Source organism: Cygnus atratus, chromosome 3 (assembly GCF_013377495.2).
Source record: "Cygnus atratus isolate AKBS03 ecotype Queensland, Australia chromosome 3, CAtr_DNAZoo_HiC_assembly, whole genome shotgun sequence".
Classification (NCBI taxonomy): domain Eukaryota; kingdom Metazoa; phylum Chordata; class Aves; order Anseriformes; family Anatidae; genus Cygnus; species Cygnus atratus.
The window spans coordinates 3118979-3132926 of NC_066364.1; the positions used below are offsets into that span (position 1 = coordinate 3118979).

General features: G+C 48.0%; 1 protein-coding gene across 1 annotated transcript in view; it reads right to left on the bottom strand.

The window, feature by feature from the left end:
• Positions 1 to 13948, bottom strand: part of XKR6 (XK related 6) — a 151238-nt gene that overhangs the window by 15817 nt on the left and 121473 nt on the right. Inside the window, exon 2 of the mRNA XM_035563632.1 lies at positions 6177 to 6373. Within this exon, the coding sequence (XP_035419525.1) occupies positions 6177 to 6373 (197 nt within the window). The remainder of the gene's footprint in view (positions 1 to 6176; positions 6374 to 13948) is intronic.

Consider the following 13948-nt stretch of genomic DNA (forward strand, 5'->3'; position numbering starts at 1 on the left):
CAGCATCTTCCACCCATAGCCCTCTGTGGCTGCATCTGTACTGAGAACCAAACATTTGCAGGGACTATTCTCCAGTCCTGTGCCCATCAGGCACACCCTGGCCCTGTTCCCCATGTTTCGCCATCCAAAGGTGTCCACATCCAAACTGTCTGTCAGAAATGGTCCCTGTCATGTGCTCACTCCCGAGCAGTCCTTGGGGATTATCAGGCTCAGAGTTGGCTGGTCCAAGCCCAAACCATGTCAGGGCCATGCTGTGCAATGGACATACCCGCTTGGCCCGCTAAGTTAGAGTGCTCCTTCAGGGCTAGCAGTGCTACTCACAGGATGGACTTTCAAACTGAGTGAGGCTCAGTGGAGATTTGGCAGTTTTAACCTCTGTTAAGGCCAGGTCAGTGTTGATCACATTGGAAAATTACACCTGCGGGAAGCTGAAGGTTGAAGGCTCCCTTTCTACTTTCCCCAGCTAAGAAGGTTACTTTGATCTCTGGGGCCTGAGTGGGAACAGGACTGACTAAGAAGTAATCCATTAATTTGTTGTCTTTGAGACATCGCCTTGTTTTTAAATCTCAAACCATTCCTCAACAAATCCTGGTGCCTTGGGATGTATTTCCTATCCTGTGAATAGATCTAACAGGACATTACTGACTGTATGTAGTTCACAGCATATCTATTATTCACAGCTTATTATTGGTTAACTATCAGCCTGTCATCAGGGGAAATTAATTGAGAAATTTATCTCCACGTTAGACTTAACTCATTATCACCCACACGGGATGCCTCTCACTTAGGTGCAGGGGTGTTTAACTTGAGGTTGATTCATCCCAAACCCACTCAGCTCAGTCATGAATGCCTTCTCTGGACAGTGGGAACAATTACTAACCACTTGTCCTCCAATGCCCTTCCCTCCAACTCCCCGCAAAAGCAGTCAACTTTCTGAACTGAGTTACAGGGAAAAGCATCTTGGAATGTTCCTGCAACAAAGGACAAGCTCTGATCATTAATGGCCTCTGGACATGGTAGAGGAAGAGTGAGGAGATGATAAAACAGATATAGGGCTTTGCTTTGGGAGGAGCAACAAGATTTGGCGATGTCTTTTGCAAACTCCACCGTGATAACTCTGCAGCCAACACACATATGCAGCTGAGATGTCTAAAATCCCTTTCGGTGCCTGACTTTTATCACTTTTCTTAAATGAGCAACCTCTCAGACAGGCTGAAGCTAACGTTGCTTTTTTTTAAATATATGAGCGGCTTCAGACTACTTATTGCAGACTGCAGAGAGTGCAGACACCTCACAAAACCCCAGAGACTTCAACAGGACTTTGCATAATGAAGGCTTACGTTGAAAATCTGACTCAGATCAACAGCAGGGCTGTGGAGGAGACAGCACAGCACTGGTGGATCGACAGTCCTTTTTGGGGGAAGAAGCCCAGCACTGAATACTGCAGCCTCACGCAGGCAAATTCCCAGAAAAAGCATTGCATAAAGCATTCATGACATGAGTGGAAGGACATTAGAGGTTCGGCTAAATCTCATTAAGTCTTTAAGTAGCCACATGAAAAAAAAAATTAAGTGAAAGGAAACCTCCTTAAGAGGAGATTTATGCTGAAAAACTGGAATCCCTCTTACCTCACTAACTGCCTAGAATTGGGGTGTCTCCTTTAAGCTGGTCGTGTATGCTCTTTTCCATTCAGCGCAGGAGAGCAGGCACCTCTGAAGGGTGAAGCGGGCTAAGGATGGTTAATTCTGCAAGAAGTGAGGTGGATTAACCCCAAGGAGTGATTATCAATTAAGAAATAAAGGTTTGGATTTGTGGGCTTTTTTTTGTGTGTGTTAATATTGTTTCCTTCCCTAAATGGAAGGAATTTCCTTCCCTGGCTTGTATAAGAAGCAGTGTGGCCAGCAGGTCTAGGGAGGTGATTGTCCCCCTGTACTCGGCTCTGGTGAGGCCGCACCTCGAGTACTGTGTTCAGTTTTGGGCCCCTCGCTACAAGAAGGACATGGAGGTGCTCGAGCGAGTCCAGAGACGGGCAACGAAGCTGGTGAGGGGTCTGAAGAACAAGTCTTACGAGGAGCGGCTGAGGGAGCTGGGGTTGTTTAGCCTGGAGAAGAGGAGGCTGAGGGGAGACTTCATCACTCTCTATAGGTACTTTAAAGGAGGCTGTAGAGAGGTGGGGGTTGGTCTATTCTCCCACGTGCCTGGTGGCAGGACGAGGGGGAATGGTCTAAAGTTGCGCCAGGGGAGGTTTAGGTTGGATATTAGGAAGAACTTCTTTACTGAAAGGGTTGTTAGGCATTGGAATGAACTGCCCAGGGAAGTGGTTGAATCGCCATCCCTGGAGGTCTTTAAAAGACATTTAGATGTAGTCCTTAGTGATATGGTTTAGTGGAGGTCTTGTTAGTGTTAGGACAGAGGTTGGACTAGATGATCTTGGAGGTCTCTTCCAACCTAGACGATTCTGTGATTCTGTGATTCTGTGAAATGCACTGTGCAATTTATAACTAAGGTAAATCAGGGAAGTCCTCTGTCCAGTGCTGTCCAGAAATGTGAGAGAGATGGCCATGCTTTCACCTGTCCTCTCCAAAATCTCAGGGACAATTACAGTGAGTGAGGGACAAGGCTGCATCTTCTTCTGAGCCCTATCACTTCCTTTTGCCTAATGATAAGTGGTTGGTGTAAATGCACCACCCAGGCTCCCTCTAGGTTCCCTGCAGATACGTGCGGCCAGAGGGTGAGCATCTCATCTCACCTCCTTTGTGCCCTTTGGACACAGGTTGACCCATGTTTTGGAGATATCCTTCCTCCTTCACCCTCCGTTGACACCAGAACATGGTTTAGTGATGGGACTCGGCAGGTCAGGTTGATGGTGGGACTTTATGATCCTGAAGGTCTTTTCCAACCTAGATGATCCTATGATTTTAGGGCTGTTTTGGACCCCTTGCCAGTTTCCCAGACAGCTGAGGTTGTAGCAGATGAATTGCTCACAAAGGGCCTGCATACCAACACCAGCTCCTTCCCCATACATATTCAGGAACCGATGGAGACCCATTTGTCCCAGCAACCACAGCACGAGGTACTTCAGCTCAGGATCTCAGCATGCATCTTCCAGGTCAGATCTGCTCACCCGATGGAGTACACTGCGTTCCTACTTCTTTTCTCTCTGTGCTATTTTCTGCTCTTCCCAAGTCATCAGGCAACGGCAGCTAAGCAGAGATCTGGTCTGCCTTGTGCCAAGGATATGATGACAGAATGAATCCTGACCTTCAGGAAATCTCAGGAGCTGTTGTCCCAAGCTTTACAGAGGCTGGGACTTTACCTTAACTTCCAGCTCCAGCAGTTCTGTTGCTGGTGGTGTCAGACCACGCAGGAGAACCTAATTATTGGGTGAGCAGGGGCCCATGAGTGAAACATGTCCATTTTTTGAGCTCTGAAGGAGCAATCAGCATAGATTCCCCCCAGACCTTTCAAGAGGTGCCTGTCAGAGTAAAATGATTCTTGCAAAGCCTGGTGATTTTTTTTTCTCTTTCCTCTGTCCAATACATATGGAAATCAGGAAATCAATGTTAGCCTGCTCACACCCCTGTCTGCCAGTCCTCACAGTGCTCCCTGCTGACTGCAACCACTTGCCCAGGAAGGACAAGATCAGCCCTTTCTGTTACCGTGCTCCTAAACATCTCTGGAGGAGATGCTCTGGGTCTGAGTAAGGACTTCCAGTGGATCCGCTCTTCTCACCTCAACAGCTATCTTAACATGGGAATCAGGAGAAAAAAGCAAAACTTCCTGATAGTCATTCCATTAACACTATTTCTACAGCTCCTTAAATAGGAGATGGAGACATTAGTTGACCAGTGGAGAACACTGGAGCTTGGTTTGGCTTGCACCAGGCTTGGCATTGCAGTTTTGAAATTAGGAAGGACTGGGGCTTGGAGGTGGGATGTATGACATCGAAAATGGAAAGTGGACCTTACTCTGGCACTGACTGAATCCACAAGAGACTGGGTGAATCATATGGAAACGGTTGGAGTCCGGACATATTATCATGGGCTGTACCAGGATTTATGAGCCCTGCTGCGGGCCTTTTTGCCAGCATGCATCCCGCAGTGATGAGGCTGATGCTGGTCCTGTTTAGAGGCAGAACTGTCCTTCCCTGTCCTGTCTGACAAGCCACGCTCACCTAGACACCCCGAGCCAGAAGAAACCTGATTTGTAAACACATCAACATCCTAACAATATCTATCTCCATCTCCTTTGGTTTCTGCCTGCCTTCAGGGAAATCTCTGATGCTCCCCTTCATAATGGTTTCGCTCAGCAATTAATTTCCCTTTGCATAATTACGTGGCCGGGAGGTGGGGAAGACAGGAGCACAAATGAGCGTGGAGGAGCTCTAGGAAACCTTGCATTTGAGTCAGGAGCACCGAGCAAGCTCTGCTGCTTGCATCCCTTGCGCTGTGCAGCAGGCAGCATCCCTGGGACATGCAGGGTGCAGGCAGGGAGAAGGTGCTTTGGGGACCCGGAGGGCTCGGTGTGCTGGAGCATGGCAGGGAAAGAGCCTTCCGGGGCTCAGAGAGAGGATGTGTGCTGCCTCGGAAGAGAGCGCAGGCTGCTCGGTTTGGTGGAGGAACGGAGGAACTGCATAGCTGGAGGAAGGGAGGGGGAAGAAAATGATGCAGCTTGTTCAGTGGATTAGGCAGCCATGCCTGGAAGTGGAGAACTGAAACAGCCGCAGATCTGAAAGCCGAGAGGGGCTACTTGGTCCTGTCGCCTGACCGCCCGCACAGCAGAGGCCAGCAAACTTCACCCAGCGCCTTCTGCAGCAAGTCCAACAATCTGCATAAGGCATGGGCAAGCCTCCTAAGTTATGATTTGCACATTTTTAACAGGGTTAATAGTAGCTGTTGGAACCAGCAGGAAAAGGGCGCTGGTGAATGTGAGCAGCTCTAGAAGGAGTTGCAGAAATTCATGTTCATTGCGGCAGCAGTTTGGAGGCCTGGAGATCTTGTGATGAGAGGTTTCAGAAAAAGACTGCCTAAATTGGAGAAGGGAGACCTCTAGAAACCACTGTGATGGGTGTGCCTAATGTATAGAGGAAGGGGAGAGGAGTCCAGCTCACTGCTGCTCTGCATAGCGGTGCCCTTGATTCCAACCAGCAAAAGTGAACCCTGAAGAACTGCCTGATTCCAATCCCAGCACCAAGGAATTCCTCAGATATCCCAGAAATGGCACGCCACAAGGAGGCTGTTTTTGGGAAACACTGGCCAAGTGTCGTCTCTGGTGTGTGGATTGTGCAGGGCCTGAATATCTCAGCAGTGCATCAGCTGATGCTGCTTCTGGTCCTTGGAAGGGACAGTTCTCCCTCAACCTGGGGACTTGGCAGCCAGCTTTCCCGTGGGCTGGTAGAGCTGCTCACCCCACGGCTGGGACAGCGGTTTATGCCTCTTGGCTGGGACAGATGTCCCATGCTCCAGGACATCACTGCAGCAAAGGATATCAGAATTAGCCAACTCTCTGTAGGTGCTTCCACAATCCTGCTCATCTATCTATATATCTCCGTTTGCAGTGATACCTGCTCTACAACTTTGTTTCTACATAGTCCCCTCCACTGCTGTCACCCATCTATTTTCTTGGACTTGCTGAAAACTATGGTACCAATGACCAAGCTTTCTTTCCTGGGTACTCCTCAGTAAAGGTCCTACAGCCTTTACCTACAAAACCAAGCTCCTTATACTGCACTTAACACCATCAGAGCATTGCACAGGCATTGAACTGTTTGTCCTCACAACACAAATCGAAACCTGGCCAGTTTTATCATCCTACGTACGTTGGGAGGGAAACTGAGGCAGAGAAGGATTGTGTTCACCCAGTGCCAGGCAGCATACGAATGCTGGCACTTACAACCTCAGCAGAGACTGCCTGCCTCCTCCTGATAATGTCATAATTTCTCTGGACTGGGTGTGGAAGAGCTGAAACTCATCCTTTGAGTGATGCTATTTTTTTTTCTCAGCAGAACGAGCAGAAATTTTACCCAGCAAATGCAGCATGGAGCTGGAATGAGATTTGTCCAAAGTGGCAGCCCCTTACGCCATGGGTTGCGTAGCACAACATCCATCAGCAGCTGAGCACGGGGACACGGGGGGAGGCCGGGAGGATGGGGAGGGGAGGACGAGGGGGCCACTTACATGGTAATGTTTCTGCACGGTTCTTTTGGATCATTATGCAGAGCTGTAGCACCAGTTGAGGGGCGCTCTCGAGGAAAGTTTCCAGGAGGCGCAACATATTTACGTCTGCATATTCGTACATCATAGCCCAGTAGAAACGCCGCTGGTGTTCCTTCCGCCTCTGGCTCTGGATCCCCAGGTACATAGTTCGGATATACCTGCAGGAAACGGGAGGAAAAGCTGAGTGTGAGACTTCAGCAAGCAATAAAATACCAGGGGAGTGGGGCTGTGGGTCAGCGCTATGGGGAGAGGGAGGATGTCTGGGGGAATGGGAGTCTGGGGGGGACACAGGTTTTTCCGCAGCTCTAACAGCATCTCCTGCAGGATCTGAGGACAGCTCTTGCAATGCAAAAAATCTTTTGACTTGCACCACCCAAATGTGAAGTGTGGGGGTAGGAAACGCTCATGAAACACTTGCTCAAGAAAGCAACTCCTCTGCTTTGTTCTCTTGACAAGAGGGGAAGCTACTTGACAAATGCTGGTCATGACACTTGCTGGTGGTTTGACAGATTGTCTAAGCCCCTTCAGTACTCTACCAAGGACCTTCCCTCATGGACCCCAGAGACCTGACCCCATTTCATCACAAGTGGAGCTACAGGACAGCACCGTCACCTTCAGCATGTGTGTGACCACAAGGCCACAGCTTGCCATTCATCAGCTATTGAGGTTTTGGGCAACAATGGACTAGAAGGAGGTGATGTGTATGGACAGATGCTGCTCTGTTGGCCCTGTTTCCTATCAGGTGTGCAAGAGACCTGCAAACCTCACCCTGGGAACACAGCTGCCCTCGAGAGAACCTCTGGCCAACCTCTGTAAACAGCAATGTTCACGTCAGGGCAGCATGAGCTGCCCAGATGTCACGAGACTCACAGTGTTTTAAGAAAGTAAAGTCTCCTAATAGGTTCCTTGCTAGTTTTTGTTGATATTAATGATCTAATACCAGCCCTCTTTCCTTCCTCACCCGGAGGGGTGGCTGTAAGTTTGTGCTCTGAAATTTGGTGTGGGAATCATTTCACCTAATGCTGACCCTAAAATTGGCCATGTAGGCTGGTCAATGGAGAGAAACCTCCCTCCCGACACCATTCACCTGTCCCATCTCAGAAGCCAGCACGAGGGTGGGCTGAAGTGCCTTCTGGAGACACCAGGGAGGTTTTTTGTCAAACCGATGAGATCATCGGAGAGAGACTGCACAGCAGGGAGGAGAGGGAGGAAAGGATGCAGGAGTTGAGAGCCCCCATGTCCCCAAGTTGCAGCCTGGCACAGGGAGCTGGGAGAAAAGCAGCGGCAGCTCTGCAAGCCCTGCCCTTTCTCAAGCACCTCGTCCTTCCTTCTGTTCGCTGCTCACAACCACAGAAAATTAAAAAAAATAAATAAATAAATAAAAAATTAAAAATTAAAAAAAAAAAAACACGAAAGACACAGAGGACGCAAAAAATGACGCAGGAAAGCCACCAGATGGGGCTCGACACTCGAGAAACTGCTACACCAATCACCCAGGACACAGGTGACAGCGGTGGGACAGCCCCAGCAGAGCCCGAGTGGGGTGGAAGTGCCCGTGGAACCAGCTGCTCTCCCCCTGACACCAGCTCTCCTCCCGCACGCCCGGTGCCACCGCTCGTCGTTGTTATTTCCCCGAAAGTCCCCAGCTCCAAAAGCTGCAGGATGACACAGGAATCCTGCCTTCCCTTCGTATGCGCAAGAAATTAAATAAATGTCGTTTAGCTGGAAAGGCAGCGCTGGGGAGAGTGAGCTGCTGTCCTTGTTGCTCAAGGAGAAAGCAGAGAAAAGGAGCATGCAGCTCGTTTTCATAACATCAGTGACACAGGGCGACCAGAAACAAAGGTGGTAGTGTCCATAAGGTGCTGCCCACATGCATTTGGGCAAAGACAGCATCATCTCTGCCCAGCTTTCTCCAGAGAGACATTCACCCAACCTTCCTGTCACCCTGTGTGGGTAGCCCCTCTCCAGGAGCTCCCATTCCTGCTAGGACATGAAGCCTAAGCTCATCTGCTGATGGCTAAGGCACTAATTTCTCATCATCTCAGCCCCAGGCAAGGAGAATTTGTTACCTTTTACCCTGCAGCAGTCTTTTACCTGCTTGTACACAGTTATCATGTAAACCCCCAGTGTTCTTTCTCCTGACTCAAAAAAAAAAAAAAAAAAAAGTATTTTTCTCTCAGTCCCTTCTCACAGCTCCCTTTTTCTTGACCTCTGCGCTTCCACATTGCTGTCCCCAGTTGTTGATGGTTTTTAAGGACATGTTTGCTTTTTTGAGGACTACAGGTTGGCAGAAGCAAACTATCACGACGACATTGAGTCACTCAAACCGACTAAGAAGAAACAAACAGAAGGGGCACCATGTCCTGCAATGATTTCTCTTTGAGCTCTAGGGATTCGCCACCATCCCACAGTTCAAGCATGAATGTTTCTGACTGGCCACAGTGGGAGGAGATGCCACCTGTTCATGGAGGTAACACACAGAAAAGAATGTAAAAATGATGGTGGCCTTGCTTGAGGACTTCCAGAGGTCCCTTCTAGCTCATGTCGATCTTCTTGTCAACCAGCACCCCCAGGTCTTCTCTTCAGGGCTCCTCTCAATCCATTCTCCACCCAGCCTGTGTTTGTGCCTGCGATCGCCCCAGCCCAGACGCAGGACCTTGCCCTTGGCCTTGTAGAACCTCATGAGGTTACACAGTCCCACCTCTCAGGCCTGTCAAGGTCCCTCTGGATGACAGTTGGGGAAACGGAGTCACGGATCACCAAGAGGGCTCTCCCAGAGTCCTCTAAACAGGTAGAGAGGAGAACCAAGATGTCTCAGTGACCGCTCAGGCCTCTGATCATGGCAGCACAAACCCAGGAGCAAAGCAGCACTCGACCTCCTGACAGTCCTCCACACAGGGCAGCTACATTTCCTTGATGCCATAAGGCCCAGCCCTGCCCAATCTGCTCTGTGCTGGAAGACCAGCAGGACAAATTGCCACATGGCACTACGACCTCAAGGAGTCCCTTGGCATAATTTTGGCCAGCAAGACGTCACAGCCTCCCAAATGAACAGCACATGAAGAGAACAGCCCCAAGGACCCTTTGCAGCAGAAGTGAAGTGAACTTCCCTTTGGTCCTCTCCACCTTCCAGCCTTAACCCACATCCCTTGCGTAACACCCCTTGAATTTTACCTCCAGAAAGGAGGGAAGGTTTTGACTTTTGAGCCTGCCAAGATGGCTCTGCTGTCACCAGGAGGTGTATATGAGGTGTATATGGGCTCTGCTCATCAGCCACATCAGGCCAGGACCAGAGCCACATCTTCCACGTGGTCCATGCTGGCCCCAGTTCACCACCAGGAGATGACATACCACATACTCTTTGGTCCATACAGAAATATGTTGCTCTCTCTTTAGCATTGTTCAGCCCCAAATCTGACAAAGAGAGGAAGGGAGGGAGCAGAGACCCATTCCACCTTGATACCAGTCAACTGGGGAATTTTCAGCAGAGAAAATCCTACAGCAGCTGGGAACGGCAGTATTTCTACCTGGTAAGCTTTCAACACCTAATACATAACTAATTAATCAATATAAAATTTCAGCCAGCTTTAACATTGACAGTGCTTAATCCTCTTTACGAACACGTATGTACAGCACTGGTGTAAGCAGTTTTATTCCATTATATCTCTTTCTTCTTTGTGGTATTTTATTTATTTGTTTGAGGGCTTTTTCCTACTTTTGCTAATACTGGTTAAGTGTAGACAAACTCTGAGAAAAAAGAGATCAATGTCATTTCACCTGAAATTTGTTGTTCTCGGTCAAGCCAGTAGCAAACAGGATTCTATAATTAGACTTTCAAATCCATATTCAGGCCTGATCTTCAATCTTTAGCAACATGATGCTTCCTCTTATGTCAGTGAAAGCCATTCACCGCTCTGTGCTTTTGAAAATCAGGCTAATTTATTTATTTAAGAGCTTAATTTTGGATACAGAAGCCTAACTTTGGGCTCTTTATTGTTTTTTGAATGCTGGCTATTTTTGTATACGAGTGTGTGTATTTGTGTGTACTCATGTATTTTTAGTTCTAAGTCCCATCACGGCTTCAAGAGATGGAACTAATTTGGGGCTGGGGGGGGATTCGGGATTTTTTTCCTTTAAATGCACAAAGGGTTGGCTGTCCCCTCTGTTCTGGCAGGGTTCCCAGCATTCCTGTTGGTATAATTACCCTCATGCTTATTTACTATGTATGCTGCAGCAGCACACAAACCGCGCGGGGCAAAGTCACCGTTGTTCTTGTGCCAAGACACATTTTTTGAGGAGCCAAAGCCATCAGCTTCAGAAATGTGGTCAAATAATCTTTGGGGAGGACCCCAGGGTGCCACCAGGAGAGAGAAGAGGAGATGTTCCTGCTATAAAAAATAAAACCGCCCGTGGTCCTACGGAAAGGGACGCTTCACGTGGATGACAAAGACTGCTTAGCAGAAATGTTCAGAGACAGGATTATGGAGTCAGAGCCTCCGTCCGTACCATTAAAAAGAAACCAAACAGCAGCCTTTGTCCTTGGCCAGCTGGCATCGCTTGATTCCACGTGGCTACATCCGTGCTGGCTGGCCTTTGCCAAAATTGCCAGAGACTGCGTTGACACTTTAAAAGTGGGGACTACTGCAGGATAATGTCTGCGCCTTGGCACGGCACAGTTTACAGAGGCGGTTCCGAGTACCACCAGCAGAAAGCGCAGGAGGATGCCTCAGGCAACAGGCTGGCTTGAAATGAAGAAGATGCTGGTGTGTAAGAGGGCTGCAGAAGCATGTTTCTAAGACCCTGGGCTGTGTTTTGAGGGCCTGTCCCACACAACCACAAGCTGACCAAGATCAGGAATCTCACCTTTCATATACAATAGTCAACAAAAGACGTGGGCCTGATCACTTTTCCTGAGGCCAACTGGCCCAGACTGATCACAGAAAGGAGCTCTGTCATGCCCCAAAAGCAGGTAGCAGCCTTCAGGCTCAGGATTGGGTATGATCCCTGGCCCCTGCTCAGTCCTGAACCTTGCCAAGTTTCTGATTATTTGGGACAGCACTAGTACACCTTGACCAATCTAGCAATTATACTACTATTTAGCAGCCTGATGAAGTTATAGTGCCCAGGACCAGGTCTTGAAATTGCCTATAGGTATATGGAAAGATGGAAAGGAATGGGATTGAGGCTACTCAGGCCACTCCCAACAACTTCACGTTAGGAACATCTTCTTGAACATGCACAACCAAACCTACTTCTGCTTTCGGAGAAGTTAAGTCTGGCTTAAAAATGAGAGAGCATTTCTGATCTCAAGGGTAATTTTTCAGCCCCCTAAGAGGGTCATAGACACTAGAGGGACACTAGAGGACTTCTCACCTAGAGGTCAGAAAAGGACTGCTAGGAAAAGAAAAAAAAATAACTCTGCTATGTAGGTTGCAACTTGCTCTTGCAGCACCTTACATGCACACCCTTTTGGCTTAATAGGTTTTTCTCATTTCTCTCCAGCCAGCTCTCCTCCCCAGGGCACTACAGGCACACGGTGATGTCCTAGGTGTTGCAGTAGCAACGCATGTTGTGTGGGTGGCCAACATCTCCCTCACCATCTTGAAGCACCAGCCTTCTCCCTGGTGCTCACCCCTGGGAGAAGAGGGGTGGGATGGGTTGAGTTATTCAGCTGGTGGCTCCCCCTCCTACCGCCTCCTCCGCAGGCACTCCTGCTAGCTCTTGCAAGGGGCCATTATCCTTACGCACCAGAGGGTGTTTGCAGATTAAAAGCCCACTCCTTGGAAGGGAGGAAATGAGGACATGTGTAACTGCTCGGCTGGAAGGCTTGAAGTGGAGGCTGGCTGAACATACCCTTAAAATGAGGTTATGTAAGGCCAGATCTCAGCTGGAGCGAGCTGGCATCCATAGGGCTCTGGCAATTTACACCAGCTGAGGCTTTGGCCCGCTTTTTTAATTTTAATGAATTATTTTCATTCTAACGGATATAAAAGGAATATAAGATGCCGCGCTCAAGCGACAGGGGAGCATGAAAGTAAAATGCTGTCTATTAAAAAAATCAAAATCAAACTTACAGTTACCACCACAATTAACGTGCTCAGTATCAACATTTGTTAGCGATTTTTTTCTTTGTTATATTGTTGCAAGCTAGCAATAAGGATTCACAGATGGATAATTATTGTTCCTAGTTCGAGTATGAAAGCAGTAACTACAGACCCCAGCCAGGTGCCAACACACTGTGGCTTCACCTGGCTGCTTCCATGGCACCAAACTCCCCCAGAACAAGGAGTCTGCATCCAAACCACCTTGGGGAACGGTTTCTGGCCCTGGGCTAATCCCCAAACGGTGCACAGGGCTTGGTTGCACCACTGCTGGCTGTCTTGGGCCCAAACCATGCTGGGGACCATTGCTAAACTGGGAAATATCACTTGCCATCTCAGAAGCAAGGAAGGAGACTTCAAATCTTCCTCACAGGCCATCCCAACCACACACAAATAACTCTCTAGGGATTTTGGAGGCCTTCATCAGGGCCCTGGTTTTCAGAGCTTTCTGAAGTCTTGCCCCTGTTGGCATTTCTTGATGGGGTTTATACCTCAGAACAAATAAAATGCAGCAAGAAGTGTGTTCCTCAAGTATTTCAGTCCTTCTGCCTTACAATTTCTGCCCTCTCCTGCTTGGTAAACATGCTTTAGTGAGCAACTACCCTTTATTTAGATAATTGCTTCTATCCGCATCTATTAAGCAATTAATAATCTCCATTCCCTGCCTTCCTTATTTGAGGAGAATGTTGCTAAACACAAAACAAGCTTGTTCTAAGCTTCAGAGATACTTAAAATGCTTAAATATGGGACATGATGTCATTTATGAGTTCTGTAGACCACTAGGTCATGGAGGACAGTGTCTTTCCTAGGACACAGAGTTTATCGTTATCTTGGCGCTGAACCTAGAACTCCAATATTGGACTTTTTTCACCTTTCAACCTATCACAATATTGCTGTGGTCCAGGATCAGGCTTAGAAGTCACTCACAACCAGACTACACCACACTATTTCATCAAGAAGGCAAGAAAAAATTACTTTTTGGCCTATATTAACATTTTTTGAGTTAAACTGAGCCAAGGCCTGCCTCAACCCATTTTCTAGCGTTTTCTAGCATCCAGACATTCCTGTTCGCTCATTATTTCCCTGTCCCAGCTTGAAAACTTCTTTTTGAGTAGGATTCTCAACATTAGCCAAGATCTGTTTCCTTTAAAGCCAAAGGGTCAAGTCAATTCAAACTTTCTGAAAACCCCTAGTTCATAGAGGTGATGACCACCACTTCAGAGAAAATACTTGCCTTCATGTGATTCATAACCCTACTCTTAAAATGCATGTATGAGAGGGGATGATATTTGAATGCCCATTTATATTAGAAGGTCATTTTGTGAAACTATTTGCATCCATAATATCTAATCGAAAGAATGAGAGTGCCAGTCTTCTGCTGTGTGAGAGAAACTGTAATCATTCTGTATTTTAAGCTAGCCTAGAGCTGTTTTAAAACACATATGGCTTTACTATACACCAACCACGAGAGAGGCATATGATCTATTTTACAAAACTTACACTGGGGAGGATCCTGTCACAGTGTGATAGAGTAATTTACGTTGGAAGGGAGCTCCAGATGTCTCTGGACCAATCTCCCCTCAAAGTAGGGATAACTTCAAAGTTAGAGGAGGTTGGTCATGGAAGGGCAAC